Here is a 26,683-nt window from a genome sequence, read left to right as displayed (position 1 = left end):
CTAGTTGCCTACATACTTACCAGCATTTGGCGTTGTCCCTGTTCTGGATTTTGAGTATTTTAATAGGTGTGTAATGGTAATTCAATTTTGTTTTAATTTGCATTTCTCTGATGGCATATAATGGGAAACATCTTTTTGTTAAAATCTGTGGCCCATTGTTTAAATGGTTATAGCTTCTTTTAATTTATCTTCATTGTTGAAATTATCACAGATGTCTCCCCCTTTTCCCTCTATTGACCCCTTCCACTCCACTCCCACCCTCCACTCAGGCCTTCACTGCACTGTTGTCTGTGACCATGGTTTATGCACATATGCACATAAATTCTTTAGTTAATCTCTTTCCACCACACTCCTTCTCCTTTCCCTCTGCGATTGATCAGTCTGTTCCATGCTTCCATATCCCTGGATCTATTTTGTTCATCAGTTTATTTTGTTCATTAGGTTCTCCAGATAAGTGAGATCATGTGATAGTTGTGTTTCTCTTCTAATTGTTGAATTGTAAGAGGTCTTCATATATTTTAGATAACAGTTTTTTATTGGTATATCTTTTGCAAATATATTCTCCCAGTATGTGGCTTGTCTTTTGTTCTCATGATAATTATGATCATGTCTTTGGTAGATTAAAATTTTTAAATTAAAGAAGTCCAATTCATCAATTATTTCTTTCATAGATTGTGCTTTTGGTGTTGTATCTAAAAGCCACTGCCAAGCCCAAGGTCTTCTAGGTTGTCTCCTGTGTTATCTTCCAGGAGTTTTGTAGTTTAGTGTTTTCCTCGTAGGTCTGTGATTCATTTTGAGTTAAATGTTGTGAAGTGTGTAATGTCTGTGTCTAGACTCAGTATTTTGCATGTGGTTTCCCAGTGTTCTAGCACAATTGCTGAAAAGACTGTCTTTGCTCCATTGTATTGCCTTTGTCAAAGATCAGTTGACTATAAATATGTTAAGTAAGAAGTATCCCTCCAAGTCTCTAGATTGAGACTTCAATAGACTATTGTTTTATATCTCTCTGACACTTAATACTAGATGACATCTTATATCTGTTTTTATGCCAGGCTATTCTATGATAATTTGGTAATTATCTGCAAACTTTGTTGCTTATTATAGAAACTTGAACTTTAATAAAATGTATTTATAATATTAATACTATTTTATCAAAAAAAAAAATTCAGAATACTTTTCCCCCCATTTGGTTACAATAAAAATATCACCTCTGAATAAAATACTGGGGATGTTATTGCATAATTATTCTGATTTCAGGCTGGACAACAGCGTTGGTGGGAACAGGAGATTAAAATAAATGGAAATATTCAAAAGGGAGAGTTAATTACATATAATTTGACTGAGCTAATTAAACCAGAGGCTTATGAAGTCCGACTAACACCTCTCACCAAATTTGGCGAAGGAGATTCAACAATTCGTGTCATCAAGTACAGTGGTAAGTAGCCTTTTATTTTAAAGTGTTTATTTTTGTATTAGTCTGACTGTAAAATGTAGCTTGCAACTATCTACCGAATTTAGACACAAACTTAAATTTAGCATATTGATTGACTGGGTCGTCAGCCAAGTGACCAAAAAAACCCCACAAAACTTAATCATCATAAATGGTAATAATTGATTATATATGTACATATATATGGAATAATGCTTTAGTTAACATTAAACCTTTCTAATAATGTCAGCAATTATGTTTGTTTCAATATTTGTTATGTTTCAATATTTCTCTGCATTTTATTTTATTCAACTTTAGGATGACTTAAAATTTATATCATTAAATAACTTTTAGGTTTACACAAAGTAGAGAAGAAAGAACAGAGAGTTCTTACATGCCCTCTCCCTGACACAGTGTTTCATATTATTAACATCTAATGTTAGAGGCAACTATTGTTACAGATTGATAACAAATATTATTAAAGTAAATAATTTACATTAAAGTTTGCTATTTGTGTTTATAGTTGTAAGGATTTTGACAAGTGTGTAATGCTATTTATCACCATTACAGCTACACAGAAAGACTCATTCCTCTAAAAGTTCCCTCTGCTCCATCTGTTGGTCACTCCCTTCTTCCTCCAACCTGCACAACCACTGATCTCATTTTTTATTGTCTGCTGTTTTGTCTTTTCCAAAATGTTGGAATCATACGACATGTAGCCTTTTCAAACTGGTTTATTTCACTGAGCAATACTTATTTAAGTTTCTCCACATTGTTTGTGGCTTCACTACTTACTTCATTTTCTTGTTTAATGTTGTATTATATAGAGGTGTAGTTTCTTCATCCATTCACCTATTGCTGAAGAACATCTTAGTAGAACTTTTTTGGTCGTTATTTTCTTTTATTTAGATTGTTAATGTTAAAAATACCTAAATGTTCATGTGTCTGTATGCGATAGCGTGTCTTTATAAACTATATACATTTAATATTTCTTTACTATTTACACATCCTACTTTTTTAAAAAGTTGATAATAAACTTTATCTAAAAAGTATAAACAATAGCAATGACTAGCTCCAGAACTGTCAAAGCATTTTCAAGTTTGAGTGAATCAGAAGCAATATATTTCATATTTCATTCATTAATCCAGTTGAATATTATTCTTTTTTGTCATTATCAGGGTTTGACTTAAAAAGATAATACAATGTTTTTAGGTTTTTGTGGGTTTTTTTTTTTTTTTTTGCAGTTGAAGGTCTCCATTCTGTTTAACATTAAGCATATTTTTCCTACTTAAGAAAGAATGAATATTGTCAAAAATAAACAATAAAGTGAAATTATTAACTCATTAAGCTTGTGTTCATATTAAACCACTCTTTTTTCTTCACTCTTTTCTCAATAGTCAGAGGATATTGGGTATGGTGTTCAATTTTCATTGAAAGATTAAGATATACAGGATGGGGCAAAAGTAGGTTTACAGTTGTTCATATGGAAAGTAATACAATAATAATAAATAAGAATACAAGAATAAACTCTGTGTTTCCCATGCTCACACTATAAACCTACTTTTGTCCCACCCTGAGTAATATAGAGTGGGATATTCAGAAAAGATTAAGAAATGTAAAAACATTAGAATCACTGCATATCTTTTTATTTTTTGATGTGGTTCTTTAAAAATACACCTTTTGTGTTAATGATATAAACATTATGCAGAATAAAAATTGTTGTTCTTTAATCACCTCCATGATTCCATTGGACAGGCAACTAGATAGAATCCCAATATATTTTCTAAAGTTTTAATTTTAAATGTTCTGTAAAATATGAATTATCATCTTTTCTTTGATTTTTTAATTAAATTTATTGGGGTAATATTGGTGAATAAGATTATATAGGTTTAAAGTATACACTTGTATGTTACATGGTCTGTATGTTGCATTGTATGCCCACCACCCAAAGAGGGTGTAGGGGTAGAAAAGGGTAAAGGGGCCAAATACGTGGTGATCAATATCTTCTCTTATTTAATGTTTATTTTACTTGCCCCTAAGATATAAAACTCTGGACTGTTTAATACGGAGGGGTATTAGAAACTATACATTAATATTTATTTATAAAGATGAAGATGTTAGACCCAGAAAGTTTCAGTGTCTTATAAAGTTAAACAATTATGAAATGATAAATGCTGATAGAACTAGGGCTCTTCACTCAGTGACAGCGTATCTATGCGTCTTTACAAAGTTCCGAAATTATTATGACTTTTCTTAAAGAGATATAGAAAAAATTCTTCCTGAACTCAGTAGTTCTTATTGAAAAATATAAGGCAACAAACTAAAATGAGCAATAAATCTTGAAAATAAATATTATGTTGTTTCAATTTTATTTAATTATCTTTATATACTTAATAAAATTGTAAACATTTACATAAAAATTTAGTAATTTTATATAATATAGATTAGGGTAAAGTATACTTTAGTATATAGACATGTATAGAATTAGACATGTAAGTTCCATTGAAAGAAGAAACAAACTCATTGCAATATTCAGAATTTAGAATGGTAGATTTTCTTAAGGGCAATAGTACTATTTATAGTGAATTGGATGACTAAAAATATCATAGGAGACTCCATTGAAATTCAACCTGGTCACTCATAGACACAGAGATCAGAATGGTGGCTGCCAGAGAGGGGGAAAGTTGGAGTACTGGGTAAAAAACGTGAAGGGATTGAGAAGCACAAACTGGTAGTTACAAAATAGTCACAGGGATGTGAAGTACACCATAGGGAATATAGTCAATAATATTACAATACTATGTACAGTGCCAGATGGGTACTGGAAATATTGGAAGGAATACTTTGTAAAGTATATGATTGTCTAACCATTATGCTGTACAGCTTAAACCCTACAAAATAATATTGACAGTAAACTTTAATTAAAAAATAATACAAAATTTGACTGGTCAGAGGTTGCCTGTAGCTGCAAACTACTTCTTAGAATTAAATTATAATTCAAGAATGCTCACTTCTTTAAAAAAAAAGTTTTTTTTAATTAAATTTTAGAGAGGTAAGGAGAGAGAGATAGAAACATTTTTGAGAGAAAATATCAATTGGCGGCCTCCTGCATGCCCCCTGACTAGGGGCCAGGCCCACAACCTGGGTACATGCCCTGACTGGGAATTGAACCGGCGACCTCTTGGTGCATGGGTCGATGCTCAACCACTGAGCCACACTGGCCAGGCAAGAATGCTTAATTCTGAGAAAGATAATACATAAACAATTTTATATTTTATTAATTATGAAATAATTAAAATTTTTAAAATTAATTGTAAATTAAAATATATTGATATTTTGCAAAAAAAGCATTATTTTTCTCCATGTCAGTGGAGCTAATAAATGTATAGTCCCTTCTCCATGTTATTCCTTTCATAATTTTAAATGGGGAATACAGAATAAGAAAAACAACTAAAGTAATGGGAATGGTTTGTCTTCTGAATGTGGAAATAACAAAATTAAGTAACTGAGAAACCCACTTTGTTAAAATTGATCTCAGTGTACTAATGCAAGAATTATACATAAGCATGTTTGTGCATGTGTATGAAATTATTGACTTTAATCCTTAACTAGTAATATCCAAGTTTAACATAAGTGGTCAATAACAAACATTAGAAATTAACAACACAGTATATAAACTTCTGCAGGTTAGAATAACTGCCCATTGTAATCTTGGGAGACTACAATAATGCTTTTCTTCATCCAGAATGGAATTTTTTTTCAAATGGTAAATGATTAATCAATATGTACAGATAACATTTTGACTGTTAGGTTAGATATAATTTTGTTGTTGTTTCAGTAAAATGTACAGTGTTTATTCCTCTTCAAGTAGAAATCAGTTGGCACCCTGGCTGGTGTGGCTCAGTTGGTTGGGCATTGTTCTATGCACCTGAAAGGCTGCTGGTCCAATTCCAGGTCAGGGCACATGTTCAGGTTGTGGGCTCAATCCCCAGTAGGGGGAGCACAGGAAGCAGCCAATCCATGTTTCTCTCTCCCATCGATGTTTCTCTCCCTTACTCTCTAATAATCAATAAAATATATATTTTTTAAAGAAATCAGTTGGCACTTGTTTTGCAAACACAGTTAGTTTTTTCAGATAAATATTTCTTCTGGTGCACAAAAACACAAATGTGTTTCTTTTCATTTGAAAATTCTGTGAGTGAGTGTGTGTGTGTGTGTGTGTGTGTTAATGTAATTAAACCAAGAAGCACTGAAGTGGCTATTTGTTTTAGGACACATATAGAATATGATATGAGGATTGTTTATTTTCATATATACCATTGTTATTTTCACCAGAAGTACATAGACAAAAAACTAAGGTATAATCTTTGCTGGATAATTGCTTTATTATGAAAACATCTAGATTATATGTCAGCCTAGTGTCAGCCTCAGTTTTGATGTCTGGGTTTTGCTTCGCACTAATTAAGATACAAAAGGTCAACAACTACATTTTTTGGAAAATAACAAATTCCACATGCTATTAAACATTGATTTTTGGGGTACTTTCAGGCTGTTATTACTGAGCTCCAAAGTAGGGTCTGTTCAATCCCCTAGAACAAAATGGATTGCAGATATAATTCTCCATGGTCACAGTGGGGAAGATCATCAAGTTCTGATAAAGAACTATGAGACACTGATTAGACTTTTATTGATAAAAGTCATTCAAACCATGCTAACATTATTTTTTGCTTTTTTGTAGCTCCTGTTAATCCTCATTTGAGTAAGTATATTTTTACTTTAAAAATGGTACTGTATTTTACAATTAAGAAAAATGGAAAATGGATACACATACAAATAATATTTAGCAAATGTTCTTCTTTTGTTTAAAATAGACTGGCATAGAAACAGTGAAACTGGCATTAAATGTGAATTTTAAGTTTCAATGGGTATAAAGACAATTTATTTAATATTGATATTGATTTTACTAAATTTTTCTAAATATGAAGCCATTTACCCCAACCTGCTAACATTTGTTATTTATGTGACTGTGAAATTATATTTTTCTTTTGTGTCATGGCATATCATTTTTATTGTTATCATTTTTCTTTAATTTTCATTTTTTGATTTTTAAATTCCACTCATAAAAGACTATTGTTACTTAGAAAATTGGTATTTGAATGATTTAATCAAGATTTTTCATGTATCCTTGGCCAGTTTGGCTCAGCAGTTAGACCACTGGCCCTCGGACCAAAGGGTAGAGGGTTTAATTCCAGTCAAGGACATGTACCTCGGTTACAGGTTTCCCTGGCCCCGACTAGGGCTGTGCAGGAGGCAACCAATTGATGTGTCTCTCAAGATCGACGTTTCTCTCTCCACCTCCCTCCCTTTCAAAAAATAAAAATAAAAATAAATCAATGGGAAAAAAAGATTATTTTATGGAGCCCTACCCAGGTGGTTCAGTTGGTAGGAAAACTATCCCATACACCAAATGGTTGAGAGTTCAATTTCTGGTCAGTGTACATACCTAGATTGTGGGTTTGATCCCCAGCTGGGCACGAATAGGAGGCAACCAGTCAGTGTTTCTCTCTCACATCGATGTTATTCTTTTTCTCTCCCCCTTCTCTCTATCTAAAGTCAATAAAAACATTATCTTCAGTTAAGAATTGGGGGAAAATAAGATTTTTCATGGATCACTATTCTATATCCTAATCTTTTATGAAAAAAGAAGCTAATCTGCTAACCATCCTATTCATAATATTTCACATTAGTATTAAGAATTTATTTTTTGTTTCCTATTCTGTGTCTAGGAATATATTGTTCTTGGCTAATAAAAGAATGAAGAACCCCCATGCACTCTTAATCCCATCCATCCAAAATTCTTCATTAGCTATACATAGGGAAAAAAATGTCCAAGATTTTTCTCATTTTACTGTAGTTCTTTTTCTGCAATGATTTTTTACTTACTATGTAAGAAGACAAAACTATGGAATTTCTGTTCTTGCTATTTTTTTTATTAAAAATCCTCTTTAACTATACTTCTCTGTATTGAAATTATAATACTAAACATTTTTATAGATCTATATTGTTTAGATATTGATTTTATGTATAAAAGTTTATTTAGTCATTGCAAATGACTCTTACTGTGAATATTGTTATCATTCCTTTTAGGTTTACTTTTATTACATGGTTTAGTATGAATGCATTTTCCTCCACTAAATATTCCTACTTTTTTATTTTCCATAATAATTTATCTTCATTTATGTGGTAAGATAATCCATGAGTAAATTATAAAATACTTAAAAACTACATCTGTTTCTAATCCCTCCTTATATCTTACTATATTTGTGTCTATCACAGTATCTGATATTTAGCAGGTATTGAAATTATCATTTGTTAAGAGAACAAATACATAACAGTTTCAGAATGAATTAATCGCATAAAGATTCTCCCTGGGTTCTTCCCATGGTACTACTGTTAGTTAATTACTATATTGATTATAAGTGTTTTAAAGGTAATTTCTCTGACTACACAGAAATGTTTTAAAAGAGTTGTCACGGAAAGATTGAAACTAGATACAGGATAAAGTGTACAAGTATTTTAATTCAAGGAAAAAAAATGTTTTTGAACACCTTCTATCTACTGAACAAAATACATATATAAATATCTAGTAGAGGGAGTGTTTGCTAACAGATTACTTCAATACAAAATAACAAGTATTATTAATTCTACGGCAAATGAGAAAGTTTTACAGAAGAGATGATATTTGAGCTGGGGTCTAAAAGCTGAATAGAGGTCCTTTAGGTGAAGGTGAAGAAAGCCATGTCTGTTGTTAAAATTATGATCATGTTCAGATAATAATTGAGCAAACTCAGTAAGTCTGGTGTTCACTTTGGCAGCATATATACTAAAAGTGGAATGATACAGAAGAGATTAGCATGGCCCCTGTGCAAGGATGCAAGTGAATAAAATATGGGGTAGTAATACTCATATCTGACAAAATAGACTTCAAAACAAGGATCATAACAAGGGACAAAGAAGTACACAACATAATACTAAAACGATTGATCCAATAAGAAATATAATCAGTGTAATATATACACACCCAATATAGAAACACCTAAATATATTTTTTAAAAACTTTGGAAGACTTTGAAGGAAAGAATGACATCAATATAGTCATAGTAGGGGACTTTAGCACCCCACTGACATCACTGAATAGATCTTCCAGACAAAAAATTCAGTAAGGAAATAGCATCCTTAAATGACACACTAGATCAAATGGATTTCATTGATATTTACTGAACATTCCATCCCAAAGTGGCAGAATACACATTCTTCTCAAGGGATCATGGATCATTCTCAAAGATAGACCATGTGATAGGACACAAAATAAGTTTTAAAAAATTCAAATAGATTGAAAGCATACCAAGCATCTCCTCAGATCACAATGACATGAAGCTAGAAATCACTACAATTTAAAAAAAACTTAAAAACGTTCAAACACATGGAAACTAAATAGGTTGGTACTAAACAAAGAATAAGTTACCTATTAGATCAAGGCAAAAATCAAAAACTGGCTGGGAACAAATGAAAGTAAACACACAACAACACAAAATCTATGGGACACAACTAAAGCAGTCCTAAGAGGGAAGTTCACAGCGTTTAAAGACCTACCTCCAGATATAAGAAAAGGCTCAAACAAACCATCTACCCCTACAACTAAAAGAATTAGAAAGAGAACAAGGAAAGCCCAGAGTAAGTAGAACAAAGGAAATAATAAAGATCAGAACAAAAATAAATGACATACTGACTAAAAAAATAAGCAATACAAATGATCAATGAAACAAAGAGCTGGTTCTTTGGAAATATAAACAATATCGATGAACCTTTACCAAGATGTAAGAAGAAAAAAAGAGAAAGGACCCAAATAAATAAAATCAGAAATGAAAGAGACAATGTAACAAATAATGTCACAGAAATAAAAAGGATTGTAATAAAATAATTTAAACAACTATATGCCAACAAACTGTACAACTTTGGCAAAATGGACAAATTCTTAAAAACATAATATCTGTCTAAACTAAATCAGGAATAATCCAAAAACCTGAATAAGCCAATAATAACTAATAAAATTGAAGCAGTAACAAAAATAAAAATAAAAATAAAAATAAAAACTCCCAGCAAATGAAAGTCCTGGATCAGATGGCTTCACAGGTGAGTTTTAACAAATATTCAAAGAAGAATTAACACATATCCTCCTCAAACTATTTCAAAAATTCAAGACAAGGGAAGATTTTGAAGCTCTTTTAATGGAGCCAACATTATCTTAATTCCAAAACCAGATAAAGATGCTACAAGAAAGAAAACTACAGCCTAATATGAACATAGGTGCTAAAATCCTGAACAAAATGTTAGCAAATCGGATCCAGCAATATATTAAGATCATCATACACCATGACTAAGTGGGATTTATTCTGGGGATACAAGGATGGTTCAATATACTCAAATCAATAAATATGATCCACCACATACACAAAAATGAAAGGTAAAAATTATATGATTAGCCCGGCCGGTGTTGCTCAGTGGTTGAGCATCAACCCATGCACTAAGAGGTTGCTGGTTCAATTTCCGGTCAGGGCACATGCCTAGGTTGTGGGCCTTATCCCCAGTAGGGAACATGCAGGAGGTGGCCAATCAATGTTCTTGGTCATCAGTGTTTCTAACTCTCTCTCCCTCTCCCTTCCTCTCTCTCTAATATATCAATAAAGAAAAAATAATTTATAAAAATTATATGATTGTATCAATAGATGCAGAAAAATCATTCAACAAAATCCATTACCCATTTTTTTTTAATCCTCACCTGAGGATATTTTTCAATGTATCTTCAGAGTGGGAAGGAGAGAGAGGGAGAGAAAGGGAGAGAGAGAGAAACATCAACATCAGAGGGACACATCAACTGATTGCCTCCTACACAACCCCGATCGGGATCTGGGACGAACTGCAACAAAAGTAAGTGCCCTTGACCAGAATCAATCCAATGACTCATTGGTTCATGGGCCAATGCTCTACAGTTGAGCCAAAGTAGCCAGGACCCATCATCCATTTTTGATAAAAACTTTCAGCAAATTTAGAATAGAGGGATCATACCTTAACATAATGAAGGCTTATATGACAAACCTATAGCCAACACTATACTCAATGCACAAAAATTAAAAGTATTTCTCTTAAGATCAGAAACAAAACAGGGATGTCTGGTTGCACCACTCTTAATCAACATAGTACTAGAAGTTTAGCCACAAAGATCATACAAGAAGAAATAAAGGGCATCTAAATTGAAAAGAAGGAAGTAAAATTCATTACTCACTGATGACATAACATTGTACATGGAGAAACACTAAAGTCTCCACAAAAAAACTGCTAGATTTAATAAATAAATTTGGTAAAATATCAGGATACAAAATGAACATACTGAAGTCAATGGTATTTTTATACAACAATAATGAACTCTCAGAAAGAGAAACTAAAAAAGAAAACAAAACACAAAAACAAAAAAACAACAACAAAGAAACCATTTACCATTGCAACAAAAAATTAAGATACTTAGGAATAAACGTAACCAAGGAAATAAAAGACCTGTACTCAGAAAACTATAGGACATTGAAAAAGGAAATTGAGGAATATACAAACAAGTGGAAGCATATGCAGTGTTCATAGATTGGAAGAATTAACATCAATAAAATGTCCATACTATCCAAAGTACAGATTCAATGGAATCCCTATTAAAATATTAATGACATTTTTCACAGATATAAAGCAAATGATCCAAAAATTTACATGGAACCAAAAAAGACCCCAAATAGCTACAGCAATCTTGAAAAGAAGAAAAAAGTTGGAGGGATTGCAATACTTGAAGTCAAACAATACTACAAAGACATTGTAATCAAAACAACCTGGTACAGGCACATGGGGAGGCATATCGGCCAATGGAATAGAACAGAGAGCACAGAAATTGACCTCTGCTAGTATGATCAATTAATATTTGACAAAGGAGGTTAGAGCATACAATGGAGTAAAGATAGTCTCTTCAGTAAATGGTGTTAGGAAAATTGGACAGGCCCATGCAATAAATGAAACTAGACCACCAACTTACACCACACACAAGAATAAACTCAAAATGGATGATAGACTCAAATGTAAGTTATGAAACCATAAAAATCCTAGAAGAAAACATAGGCAGGAAAATCTCAGATATCTCAAGCAGCAATAATTGCATTGATATATTGCCTAGGCCCTAGAGCAAGGGAAACAGAGGAAAAAATAAATAAACAAATGCTAGTACATCAAACTAAAAATCTTCTGCACAGCAAAAGAAAGCATCAACAAAATAAAAAGTGAATTTACTGTATGAGAGAACACATTTGCCAATGATATTATCTGATAAGGGGTTAATTTCCAAAATATTAAAAAAAAACCATACAACTTATTACTAGGGAGATAAACAATTCCATTAAAAAACAGACAAAGGACCTCAATAGACAGTCCTCCAAAGAGGACATACAGAAGACCAATAGACATAGGCTAAACTTTGGAAGAGATTAGCCAAAGAACATATATGCCTCTAGGCATAACCCACGACACAGACAATTGTATGGGGAAGGCCTGGGGTAGGGCAGGCATTGGGTGGAGGGGGAAAAAAGGGAGAAAATGGTACATACCTGTAATACTGTCCACACACACACACCAAAAAATAGCTCATTGTGTCTTTAGTGTGCTGTTCAAAAGTTATAAAAGCCGGAAGTGTGTCTTGAAGACAATTTCCAATTTGAGTACTTCTTCGTAAGCTTCGATCCTTTAGGTCAGTTACCAGTGTTATTCCTCAGTGAGCATTTTTCATGTCGTCAAACAATGGATTGAATTTTTTAGTTTTAAAATGATTTCCAGCATAACTTTCTATATCAAAGATTTCCATTAGCTGTGTACTTTTTGGATTTTAATGAATAATCAATATGATGGAAGATAAGGTTGTTTAGAATAAAGATTTTAGTAATGTTATATAATGATTCTTGTAAGTAATCAAGAATAATTATTTTTATGTTATTGACAATCATCTTTTTCCTTATTAATTGATTTATTTAACCCTGCTATTGCCTTCAGGACCTAAACACGTATAAGAAAAATATTTTATCAAACAAAGCCATTTATTATAGATTCAGGCTCTTAATAAACTAGCTAGACATTATTCAATAAGAGATGAAAATAGGCCAACATGTAAAATAATGTAATGTTTTATTTAAGACTTTTGCTATGGAAAGTTAATTTTTCCTTCCCTCAGACTTCTTTTGCCTGAGATCTTCTTAAATGCTGTAATATTTTGTAAAATTTTTTCATTTATTTTCAAGGCATGATTTACATATGGTAAAATTAACCCTGTTTAAGACTTATTTACGAGCTGTTGACCAATTCATAGTCATGTAACCAGCACCACAGAGTTCCGTCACGCCTAAATGTCCCTGTATTTTTCTGTGGTTGATCCTCCTGCACCCAGTTCCTAGCAAACTTGTTTTCTGTTATTATAATTTTGTTATAATATTTTAGTTAGTTACAACATGCTTATTGTGTATTCTCCACATTTTATTTAAAACGTACCTTTCCAGTAGTGATACTGTTTAATAAAGTTGAAGGGAAAGTAAAAATTAAACAGTTCAGAAAAAAACATCTAAATGAGAAAAAGATAGAATGAAAAATATTAAGTACTTCTGTTTTTATTCTGTTCCTTATTAAAATGAAGAAAATACTGCTAATTCTTACTTCTTATATGTTATTTATAATTATTTGTAATGAATTATTGTAATACCATTTAGCAGTATTTCTCCCCAAAAGGATTATTGTCTTGATAATAAAGTTTAAAAGTATTAGTAATATATGTTGGCTAAATTATAGTGTGTCTGTAACATTGTAATAGGAAACATTAATTGTAGGATGGTAATGGAATATATATTATATTTAATATGATCATGAATGTGACATGACAATTTATATATTGGCAACAAATCAAACTAATCCTAAATGCTCTTTTGAATTTTATTAACTTACATAGTACTTAAGTAAATTTATCTGAAATATCCACTTCCAAAACATATAATTTTATAAAATTTTGTCAGTCTGGTTCTTTATTAGACCCCCCAAAAAACCACATTTGTTAAATTTAAAAGATGAGGGCCATTTATTTATTTATTTATTTAATCTTTTGAATGTAAAACTTAACTGAAAGTAAAGATGGTTAGTTGTCCAGAGAACCATGTTCTATAGGCTCCAATGGGCACCGGCAATGCTTCTTTGTCCTTTTAACACGCTGCTTATTTTGTCAGGAAGGGCACCCTCAGACCAAACCCGAGCTTCACTCCACGACTGGAAAGTGGTAATAAAAAAATAAAAAATGAAATCACAATGAAATGAGATCTGGGACCTCTAAAATATCTCACCAATAAAGTTGGAATTTTGTACTGTAAAGAGGTTTTAAATGTTTTTTAAAATGTATGTGGTTTGATTTAGGTTCTGCAGTCTATAAAACTGTTAAAATTTAAAACTTTGGGAAAATTATTTTTTCAACTTTTTTGCTGTATATTAGAGGTTATGAGTACAAGTTAATATGTATATACATATGAATTAAATATGCATAACAATATAGATGTATATATAAGTATATTTATATTATTAAAATGCATATATAAATATATTTATATAATGTGCATAAAAACCTGTCTCTCCCTAGGAAACAACTTAAATCTTAAGAGCATTTACTTTAATTACCAATTCTATGATATCAATTCAAAGTTAGTACTAATATACAAATATATAACATGGCTATGATACAAAATCAAAATGCAATAAAGAGTGGCTTTTATATACACTAACAATGAACTATCAAAAATGAAATAAGAAAATTCCAATCAGAATAACAACAAAAACAATAAAACAGTAATAAACTTAGCCAAAGAAATGGAAGATTTGTACACTGAAATTGAAACATTGTTGAAATTAAAAACACAAATAAATGGAAAGACATCCTTTGTTCATGGACTGGAAGAATTAATATTGGTAGAATGTTCATACTACATAAAATGATCTACAGATTCAATTCAATCTCTATAAAAATATCAATGGTATTCTTTACAGAAATAGCAAAATGATCTTAAAACTCATATGGAACCACAACAGATCCTAAATAGCCAATGCAATCTTGAGTAAAAAGAACAAAGCTGGAGGCATCACAGGTTCCGATTTTAAAATGTATTACAAAGCCATAGCAATCAACGGAGTATGGTATTTGCATAAAAATTGGTATTTAGACCAATGGAATAAATAGAGATCCCAGAAATAAATCTATAAATTTATGGTCAACTGATTTTGACAAGGATGCCAAGAGCACACAATGGGGAGAGGACAGTCTCTTCAACTAACCTTGTAAACTGTTGGCAGGAATGTAATTTTTATAGCCATTGGAGAACATAGTATGGAGGTGCCTACAACTATTAAAAAAGCATTCCTATATGATCCAACAAATCTCACTTCCTGTTATAAGTCCAAAGGAAATGAAATTTCAATCTTTTAAAAAATATGTTTTTATTCATTTTTTAGAGACAGAGGGAGAGTGAGAAATACCAATGTAGGAGAGAGACATCTATTGGCTGCCTCCTGCATGCCCCCTACTGGGGATCAAGTCCACAACTGGAGCATGTGCCTTAACAGGGAATGGAACCGAGATCTCTCAGTCGATTGAGCCACACCAACTGGGCTGAGATCTCAATCTTTAAGAGGTACCCGTAATTCCAAGTTATTGCAGCAGTATTCAAAATAGCCAAGATATTAAAACTATGTAAATGTCCATGGATGAGTAAATGAATAAAGAAAATGCAGTGTGTATATATATTACACAAGGGAACATTATTCAGCTTTAACAACAACAACAAAAAGATTGTCTTGTCATTTGAAACAACATGGGTAAATCTAGTTTATTATATGCTAAGTGAGATAAACTAGACACAGAAGACACATACTGCATGATCTCACTTCATGTGGGATATAAAACTCAGATGCAGAGAATAGAATGGTTGTTGCCAGGAAGAGGGAAGGGGAAATAGGAAGATTTTGATCAAGGTGTACACTTTTAATTATGAGTCAGTTCTGGAGATTTAATGTACAGCATGGTGACTACACTTAACAATACTGTATTGTATAATTGAAAATTATCAACAGGATAGATCTTAAGCATTCTCACCACAAAAGAACAACAAAAAGATTATGGTAACTGTGGTACTGTGATATGTGAAGTGATGGTTACATTAATTCACTTAATTGCGGCAATCTTTTAAAAATGTACATTCATATAAAACATTAAGTTGTATACCTAAAACATATACTATTTTTCTTTGTCAATTATACCTTAGTAAAGCTGAAAAATAAAATAAATAAAACGGTAGGTGGGGAGAAAGGGCCATTGGGCTAGAGGACTACTGGGAAGCAGGCTGCTTGTCCCTGAGTTTTGATTCTTTCTTAACCATATCAGAAATGATACAGGGAAGTACAGCACAGTTTTAGGTACCATGCAATGGACAATAGTTTAAATGTGTTGATTTATTCCCATGTAGTCCCTGAAAATCTGCCAAAATCATGTTGCAATTAGAAAACTAGTGAAAATTTCAAGACAGAATTAATTTTCCATATTTTTGTGAAAATCCTGGACTTCATTATTTTCCTATTTTTGAAATATTTTAACATTTATCTTGACTTTTAGTTTTTTAAATCCTCACCCAAGGATATTTTTCTATTTATGTTCAAGTAAAGAGAGAGAGAGAAACATTGACGTGAGAGGGTCACATCAATTGGTTGCCTCCCGCACGACCCGGACCAGAGCTGGGAATGAACCGCAACCAAAGTATGTGCCCTTGGCTGGAATCAACCTGGGAGTCATTGGTCCATGGGCTGATGCTCTACCACTGAGTCAAACCAGCCAGGGCAAGTTATCTTGACTTTTGATTAGATTTTGTAGATGAGTGCATTTTCATTATCTATGAAGATGTTCCTTGTTCCAGTAAACATTTTCATGAATAGACTTTTCCATATATTTTATAATTACCTCATGTAAATTGACAGGATAATCATACAATTATGATGGTTCTAAATAGTGGGATTTTTTTTTTCCATTTTACTTGACTTTTCAAAAAATCTTTCTAGTAATAACTTTTTCTCTATAAAGATATTTATCCACAGAATCAGTGAACTATTGAGATGACTTATGTATTTTTGCCCATTGTGAATTATTGTTGTTTTTACGTTTTATTCAAATTTATTGTAATCAAGTTAAGTCATATATATTATTAACGTTTGGGCCTGTATAAAATTATAGGCAAGACTTATGTTCTCATAAATTGTACTGTAGTTTAATTTTTCTATGAGAGACTTATATACTCCAAATATTTGTTTGTTTGTTTTTTAAAGGCAAGCACTTTTGAAAACTGGCCTAAATAACTTAATTTACAGAAAAGATATGTTTAGCCCGGCTGGTGTGGCTCAGTGGATTGAGTGTCATCCTATGGAATGAGAGGTCCCAGCTTGATTTCCAGTCAAGGCACAGTCCTGGGTTGCAAACTTGATCCTCAGAAGGGGGCGTGCAGGAGGCAACCAATTGATGTTTCTTTCTCACACTGATGTCTCTCTCTAAAAATGTCAAATAGTCCAGCCGGTGTGGCTCAGTGGTTGAGCATCGTCTCCGCCAGTTTGATTCCCAGTCAGGACACCTGCCCAGGTTGTGGTCCTGATCCCCAGTATGAGGCATGCAGGAGGTGGCCAATCAATGTTCTCTCTCATCGATGTTTCTATCTCTCTCTCCCTCTCATTTCCTCTTTCTCTATAAAATCAATAAAGGAAAAAAAAATTTTTTAAGTATTAAAATAAATAAATAAATAAAAATGTCAGTAGAAAGATTTTTTTTAAAGATATGTTTAAATGGTCTCATAAAAATTCATTATAGCCCTGGCTGGTTTGGCTCAGCAATTAGAGCATCAGCCCGTATACCTGAGAGTCCTGGGTTCAGTTCCTCCCAAGGGCACATACCTTAAGTGCAGTTTGGCCTCAGCCCTGGTTGGTGTCATGTGGGTGGCAACCACTCAATGTGTCTCTCTCATGTCAATGTTTCTCTCTCTCTTCCTCCTTCAGTCCCTCCCACTCTATCTAAAGATAAAAGCTAAACAAATAAATAAATAAATAAATAAATAATTTATTATACACAATTTTCAATAATATCCAAGTAAGTTATGGCAGAAGACCTATAAGCTGAAATCCTCAATCTTTACATTTGTTTTTGGACATTTTGTTTGTGTACATAATATGTAATTAAGCAACTGTAAACATTTAAAATCAAACATTTTCTTTATTGTGACTCTAAAATAACAACTAAAGGAATTTCATATTGTGCCTAAAAGATATCTGTCTATTCATGAATATATCTAACTGCTGTCACCAACATTAGATTTTTAACTGGTAGCATCAAGAGGTCATGTCTTGTTTAGTATAAGATTGGCATAAATATGCATTAGTAAACATTTTATGTGAAATACTGTTTATCCAGAAATGTGTTGAGTTAGAATCTCCTAAATGCCTATATCTCCTGTAAACATCTTACTCAGAATATACAATATAAATAAACACAAAGAGGTGCAGTAAGTCTTTAATCTGAAAACAAAAATCAGAAATTTATTCCTTAATTCAAAGGAACAAATAAAAGCCTTGTTTTACTTTTATTTGTAAATGCCAATGGTTTCCTTACTTCCTTTTCTTTTTTAAATTATAGAAACAGTTAACATGAGATCTACCTTCATAATTTTTAAATGTACAATACAGCACTGTTAACTACAGACACAATGTTGTACAGCAGATCTCTAAAACTTATGTTGCATAACTGAAAGTTCACACCCTCTGACCAACAACTCTCCATTTCTATCTCCTCCCAGCCCTGACAATCTTCATTCTACTTTTTGCTTCTATGTATTTGTCTTTTATTAGACTCTTCATGTAAGAAATATTATGCAGGTTTTTTCTTTCTGTGTCTGGCTTTTTCACTTAATATAATGTCCTCCAGTTTCATCCATGTAATTGCAAATGGTAGGGTAGCCCTAATTTTTAGACTTAAAAATATCCTATTGTATGTATCTGCCACAACATTTTTTATCCATTCATTTATCAACGGACACTTAGGTTATTTCTATATCTTGGCTACTGTGGAAAACACTGCAATGAACATGGAAGTGCATATCTCTTCAAGGTACTGATTTCATTTCCTTTGGGTGTAGACCCATAAGACAAATTATTGGGTCATATGGTAGTTCGATATTTTGTTATTTTGAGGAAACTCCATATTTTTCCATAATGGCTGTATCAATGTGTTTCCCACCAAAAGTGTATAAGTATCATATTCTTTTGATCACTGTAACTTTTAAAATTGGTGTGATCCCTCCAGTTTTGTTTTTCTTGCTCATAATTACATTGGCAATTTGAGATCTTGTGTTTTTTCACATGAAGTTTAGGATTTTTTTTTTTAATTTCTTTGTAAATAATGGTATTGCATTTTGATAGGGATTGCATTGAATCTATCGATCACTTTAGATAGTATGTATATTTTAACAATATTAATGTTTCCAATCAAAACATAGAGCGTCTTTCCCTTTATTTGTGTCTTTATTTTATTTTATTTTATTTTTTATCCTTACTTCAGGACATTTTTGCATCTATCTTCAGATAGAGTAGGAAGGACAGAGCGAGAAAGAGAAAGAGAGAGAAAGAAACATCTATAGAAGAGAGACACATCGAGTGGTTGCCACTCACACAACCCTAACTGGGGCTGGGGACAAACTGCAACAGAGGTACATGCCCTTAGCGGAAACGAACCCAGGTGTCTCTGGTCTGTGGGCTGAAGCTCTAACCGCTGAGCCAAACGGGCCAGGGCATGTCTTTATTTTTTTATCAGTGATTTAGTTTTCAATGTATAATTCTTTAATCTTTCCGGTTAATTTTTTTCTTAAGTATTTTATTATTATTATTATTATTATTATTATTATTATTATTTTATCCTCACCCAAAAACATCTTTCCATTTTTTGTTCCGATAGAGTGGGGGAGAGAGAGAGAGAGGAAGAGAAAGAAAGAAACATCGACATGAAAGGGGCACATCAAGTGGCTGCCTCCCACAATACCCAACCAGGGTCATGGACAAACCGCAGCGTATGTACGTGTCCCCAGTGGGAACCGAACCTGGGTCTCTCTGGACCTCAGGCCGAGGTTTCAACCGCCAAGCCAAACCGGCTCAAGTGTATTTTATTATTTTTAAGCTATTGTAAATGGGATAGCTTTCATAATTTCCTTTCATACAGTTCATTGTTAGTATATAGAAACACAAAGATTAATTCAGGGCATGATAACAACTGTAATGGTTCCATCATCCACAATATCTGTTAAGTGTCTGTTCTTTAGATGTTTATATCTATGAATTTCAGGAAATATGTACTCAGTTTTGACTTTATTTTTTCTAGCTGAATTTAGCCAAAGTTTACTTTCTGTGAGCCTCAAATTTTGTATTACTGTGAGTTCATAGAGTTGTAATGAGTTTGAATGAAATAATATAAACTGCTAAATTTTTCTCAATTAAGGATAATTTTAATTCTGTCTCGTGGACATTATCATCTCCTGTATTTACTCCTACATTTCAAACAAGGTACATCTCAGTAAGAACACCCCGTGATGCCTAGAAATGTTACCACCACCCTCATTTCAGGGACAGTTGAAGAAAGCTCTCTCTGAACTTGTTGTGTCCAAACTCAGCATGCATTGAACATATCTCAGACCTCCCACCTGGTCTTCATAAAGTCTTTTCATTACTTCATTCTAGTAAATTTTAAGCATCTGACAAATCCATATTCAAATAAAATATGAAACATAACTACTTTTTGAAATAATTTATCATTAGCTTCCTATAAGTAAACTTCCATTTGTGCAAATGGGTATATGTGAAAACATCCAGACACGGTGTGAAAAATTATAACCTCAATGCACAGTTTTAACTTGCTTCCAGGTAAATTGTAAAAGATCATTTTCTAATTGACAGTTTAGTTTGAATTGTTCTTATAATAATAAATGAAAGTTGGGAAAATTCTTTAGCCCTAAATCAAGGGTGAATGATAGTCTTTAATTTTAGTTATCTTAATATTTCAGAAGAAATCGGTTTTGGTTTAAATTACTGAACAAGAGACCAATTTACATATTAATATTATTACTTTTTCATTAAAATCAAATTATTTTGTTTAGTTGTAGTCTTGTGCACAATTAAGGCTCTTATGTTCCTGATTCCATTATTGTAATCTTGCATTATTATTGCTGTATAATGATTTAAATTTCTCTTATAAGAATATTGCAATGTTTGTATTAATTTAATTCATATTAATCACTTTAATTAAAATTTGTTAACAGGAGAATTTCATTGTGGATTTGAAGATGGTAACATTTGTTTGTTCACCCAAGATGATACCGATAATTTTGATTGGACAAAACAAAGTACTGCAACAAGAAATACAAAATATACCCCAAATACAGGACCTAATGCTGATCGCAGTGGCTCCAAAGAAGGTATGAGAATATGAAATGTGGTCATAACAATTATACTCCAGCCTTGGAATGTTAGACTTGCCATTGATATGCAAGACAAGAGATTGTGGAATAAAATATTAAAATCGTATGCACAGAATCAATAATTCAGATATTTCCAAGATTTATAGACATTCATTTTCTCTAAGATTTCACTGACACATATAACTGAGAGACTAGGATTATTGCTTTGAAAATTTACGTGTAAAATTCTAATTTTGTCTCAAATTTTACATTTTAAAGTGTTACTTTAATTTTGTAAACAATTTATTCTTTATATCATACATTTACAGATTTCACAAATGAGATGCCAATCCTCTTTTCCATGTGTACTTGTATGAAAACTCGGAAACTCATCAATAATTTCAAATTCCTTGCTACCTAATAATAATATGTTTAAACATTTTATTTTGTCTTTTTAAAGGTTTTTATATGTACATTGAGACATCTCGACCAAGATTAGAAGGCGAAAAGGCTCGACTCCTCAGCCCTGTCTTCAGCATTGCTCCCAAAAACCCTTATGGGCCCACGAACACTGCGTATTGTTTCAGCTTCTTTTATCACATGTATGGACAGCATATAGGTGAGATGGCAAGAATTACATTTTCTTCTTCTAAAGTATATCATCACTAAGAAGGACGAATGAAACCTAGAGCATTAAATCAATTTTAGTCAAAGAATGTCACCACTGACTTTTATATGACTTACCTATAAATTGAAAAATAAGATGCAAAGAATGTTCCCTTTTCATGTCCTCATTTCCCCAGTTTTTATTAGCATTCGAAATGTTGGACCATTACCTACCTTTTCTGGAATCCTAATTCAAGCAGACCATCAATGGGTTAAATTCTTTATAAGGTTATAAGGTCTTCTTGTGGAATTTAATATTAGTACAATTTAGACTGCTTCCTTTAAAAGAGCATTGCTTGAATTATCACTCAGTGTATTTAATGATTATGAAAAAGAGTATTGGCATATTTGGAAGACAGAACTTATAGCACCATCTACACATTTAGAACATTAGTGTGTTTTTTTCTTGTTTATAAAGTCTACCTAACACACCTAGTGTAAGAACGTCCTCAGTCCTGAAGAGCATACAAAGATGAGGACACACTCTCTGCTCTTAGAGACCCTGCACAGTAATGAGGACACATGAGTAAATACACAACTGTGCTAGACAGAAACACAGAACCCTGAGAAAGAATCTAAAAAACCGTGGTGGGGAGCAGAGGAAGTCATACACGTCTACAGTTATTTGCTAGTCAGCTCTATGTGTGTTAGAATATAACCTGGACTGATATAAGCCTGCTTGTATAGTCTTTATTTAGCCTAATGAGTGTGAATATTTGTACTCTTTGCAGCAAAAATATTACTGTGCAATTACAGCTTCAGTCCCAGATCCTTCCCGGTGATGTCATGTAATATACAAGATATGCACACTTTCAGCTTTCAAAAATAAGAAAAATTCTCAATGGTGAAGTTTATCTAGCCCTCACAGTATTTGGAAACAGTATTGGGGATCTATATCTAGTTAAAAAATAAGGCAGTGCTTGGAAACAAAGGAAAATATTCCTCTACAAGGGACAAGTATGTTTTCAAAGGACAGAGATGAGCACGGGAACAGAAGGCACTGGAAACCAGGTGTAAAGTGTGAGGCGTTAGGATGTCATGACATTGTGTAATGTAAATTCATAGAACTAATAATAAAATATGTTTTTAAAAACTAATAAAATTGTGCATAAGTTATACACCAGGTACTACACTAAGTGAAGTAACCTTAATAATTTTATAAAAATGAGCATCACTGTCCATCCTTTACAGGAGAAAAAACTGAAGCTCAGAGAGCTTGTATGAATTGTAAGTGACCAGGATTCAAGCTCATAGCCAGCACTATGCACCCATGTTCTTCACAATGGAGCAGTAGGTGACAGCCTGGAAGGGTAGCTCTTGTGCAGTAAAAAGTAGCCTCACCATGAAATCAGGAAACCTGGGCTGAAACTTGCCTGTAACACTCAGTCACTGTAAGAATTTAGAAAAGTCATTTAACATGTCTGGATCTTAGTCTCCTCATCTGTAAAAAAAAAAAAAAAAAAAAATAGGAATAATAATTTCTATTTCAGAAATGTTTTATTCAAGTTAAACGGATAATATATATAAAAACTTATATCACTTTGAATCTCAAATAGCAGCAATAACAGCAATAATAAGGTAATAGCTCATGCTTGTGTAGTAGTCATCATGGACCAGGACACTATTCCTAACATGTCATGAATTATTTCTCTTAATTTTCACAATAAAACATGTATGCTCATTAAAATCATTATTATGTTTTGTAAATAAGAAAACTGAAGTGCAACGTGGCCAGTGTGGCTCAGTGGTTGAGCATTGACCCATGCACCAAGAGGTCACCAGTTCGATTCCCGGTCAGGGCACATGCCCAGGTTGTGGGCCCAATCCCCAGTGGGGGGCATGCAGGAGGAGGCCAATCAATGTTCTCTCTCATCAATGTTTCTGTCTCTCTCTCCCTCTCCCTTCCTCTCTCTCTAAAATCAATGAATAAAAAATATTTTTAAAAAGAAAAGAAAACTGAAGTGCAGAGGATTTTAGTTACCATGCCCATCAAATTTACAGCTGATACGGAGCGAAGCCATACAACCGTCCAGGAAGCTGAACACAGCGTCTGCCTGTTTCCGTTCTGAGGGAGACTTATTGAGGTGTCATGAAAACTTAGCAGATTTAGTAGTCGGGGGAAGATACTACAGGTTTTGTGCAGACAACAAGTATGATGAGATCTTTGATTTGGGAGTGGGTAAAATTATTGATAGACAGAATATGATAAGCTAGAAAGGCAGTAAAAAAGCCATGAGGGTAGTCATGCATTCACTATGGCCTAAACTATGACAGGAAATACATCTCTAAACAATTGCCAGGCCATCTGATTGATTTTGAGATTTCTCTTTTATTATAAAAGTAGGATTAGCTTGGCTGTAATTTTTCCATTTAGTTGATCATGTATATTTAACTTCTCTATTATAAATATATTTCATGGAATTTCTCTTCTTCCAGTTTACCTTGGAACAGGCATATTTTAAATTGCTTTCTAAATAAATAATTCTAAGATCAATATACTAAAATATGTATTAGTTAAATATGTATTTAATGTATTAATAAGATATGTAATACTAAGATATGTTTTAAGAGGATATGAGCTGATATCCTCTCAAAATTTCTGCATATTTGTGCTGGGTCCAAAGGTAATTTTAATATACTTCTAACTTCACAGTTGTTATTCTTATCTTCTTTATTGTCATTGGATATTCAGTTGACCTTTGCTAGTTTTATTGTGATTGTCTCAGAAAGAAGGCAGTCTTCCGTCCTTCCTTGTTCTCAAACACTTACCCCTTTGATCCCTGTGACATTTCTGTGCTACATCAGACTTTTGGAGGCTGCAGGGGTCAGGTCATTTGGGTCCCTTTCAGCAGGACAGTCATTCTTCTTACTAAAATATAGGCAAAAAATCTTTCCTATTGACTAATCAATTAGGACTAGATGAGGGAGAGGCTGCCTGTAGCTGAAACCTTCTCTCTTTGCAACTATTATGTTGAGACACTTATTCATCTGTAAACTCAGGGGCATTTAGAGTCACTGGTTTTACAAATTAAATTATTAGTTGTATTGATTCTTTGGGAAATGCATATTCAAAAACAACTTGTCCTTGATTTTGAATACCCTAATCAACATTATTACTTCTTGAGTAACCATAAATAATACTTGGTGTTTAACTGAGACTAATGGATAGTAGACCACTAAGAAGAGTCTTAATTTTTTAATAATACAAAAATTGGTGATCAGTTATATGTTACTTGGAAAAGAGATCCCTATTTTAAATAACATCAAGTATGTGTATTATTTATTGCTGCATAAAAAATTCCCCTCATATTTTATAACTTAAAGCAATAAACATTTTTTACCTCACAGTTTCTGTGGGCCAGGAATATGAGAATGGCTTAGCTGGATTCCTGTGGTTCAAGGCCTCTCATGAGGTTGTGGACACACAAGGTATCAGGCAGTTCTGCGGACTAATTTGAAGATTTGACTTGGAGAAGATACACTTCAAAGCCCACTCACTTGGTATTTTGGCAGGCTCACTCCACACAAATGTTAGAATAAGGATATTGATTTCTTTCTTTTAAAAAAATAGATATTGTTATTGATTTTTTAGAGAGGATGGGAGAGAGAGAGAGAGATACACCGATGCGAGATAGAAACATCCATCAGCTGCCTCCTGCATGCCCCCTACTGGGGATCGAGCCTGCAACCCCGGCATGTGCCCTGACCAGGAAACAACAGGAACCTCTCAGCCCATGGGACAATGCTGCATCCACTGAGCCACACCAGCCTGGGAGGATATTGAGTTCTTGCTGGCTGTTGGTCAGAGACCTCTCTCAACTCATTACCTGTCAAATGGCATGGCAGCAGGCTTCCTCCAAAGCAGGAAATCCATGAGACAGAGAAAACACATACCCGAGACATTTTATAACCTGGTCTCTGAAGTGTCATTCCATAACTCTGCCTTATTGTATTTATTATAACTGAGTTGATCATTCCAACCTACATTCTAGGGCAAGAAATTACACAAGAGTGTCAATGATAGGAGGGTGAAATCATCATGTGGCATCTTAGAAGTTATATGTCACATTGTTATAATTTATTGTTAGTTAAATATTTTATCAAAATTGAAGAAAAAAAATAAATGAAAGCTATATTGTGTTTTCCTTAAAATAACTGTTGATTTATATGTACATGATACAATACCTGGCTACTGACAGTAATATAAGATTATTTCAGCAATCCTGTAGACATTTTGTTTCTTTTTTTTTTTTTATCCTCACCTGAGGACATTTTTGCATTCATCTTTAGATAGAGCAGGAGGGAGAGAGGGAGGAAGAGAGAGAGAGAAACATCAATGTGAGAGAGACACGTCGACTGGTTGCCACCCTCACGACCCCAACAGGGCTGGGAACAAACTGCAACCAAGGTACGTGCCCTTAGCAGGAATCGAACCTGGGACTCTCTGGTCTGTGGGCCAACGCACTAAGCGCTGAACCAAACCAACCAGGGCAACATTTTGTTTCTTGATCTGTCAGTTGCATTTCTAATGTTCTTGCAAAGAAATTGAACATCATATTAGGCCACAGGATAAGAAAAAAGCTTATTAAAATCCAGTAAAATATGTACTTCATTTATTTCTACAGAGAAGAATATAAAATATAAGCATCATATCAGACCAAGAAATTGAACATAAAGATACAAAGACACTTATGAATACATTAATTGAACTTGATAAAAATGGTTCAATAAAATTGTGGCTCTAGAAAACTAATTTCAATTTGGAACAAATGGGAGACAAGGAAAAGGGGTTTGTTAATGAATGTTACTGTCATGAATCTTGAAAGTGAGAAAGGCACGATAAAGTAAAATATGTGGGGTTGTAGAACAGCCTAGTTTAAGAGAAATAAGAGTTCAATGAAAAGTGTAAGTTTAGAGATACAAAAATCAGAGTGAAGCAATTTTTCTGAAGAGA

General features: G+C 33.0%; 1 protein-coding gene and 1 non-coding gene across 3 annotated transcripts in view; both read left to right on the top strand.

Moving 5' to 3' along the window:
* MDGA2 (MAM domain containing glycosylphosphatidylinositol anchor 2) overlaps positions 1–26,683 on the top strand; it is a 925,908-nt gene that overhangs the window by 868,425 nt on the left and 30,800 nt on the right. For both annotated transcript variants that reach the window (XM_036269191.1, XM_036269200.1), the window contains 4 exons: positions 1,258–1,435; positions 6,168–6,188; positions 20,926–21,081; positions 21,524–21,682. In XM_036269191.1, coding sequence (XP_036125084.1) covers positions 1,258–1,435; positions 6,168–6,188; positions 20,926–21,081; positions 21,524–21,682 — 514 coding nt within the window. The remainder of the gene's footprint in view (positions 1–1,257; positions 1,436–6,167; positions 6,189–20,925; positions 21,082–21,523; positions 21,683–26,683) is intronic.
* Positions 8,289–8,396, top strand: LOC118621828. Its single transcript, XR_004957804.1, has one exon. It is a non-coding gene; the product is annotated as a U6 spliceosomal RNA (small nuclear RNA).

Source organism: Molossus molossus, unplaced genomic scaffold (assembly GCF_014108415.1).
Source record: "Molossus molossus isolate mMolMol1 unplaced genomic scaffold, mMolMol1.p scaffold_m16_p_1, whole genome shotgun sequence".
Lineage (NCBI taxonomy): Eukaryota > Metazoa > Chordata > Mammalia > Chiroptera > Molossidae > Molossus > Molossus molossus.
This window is presented reverse-complemented; position numbering and strand designations above follow the sequence as displayed.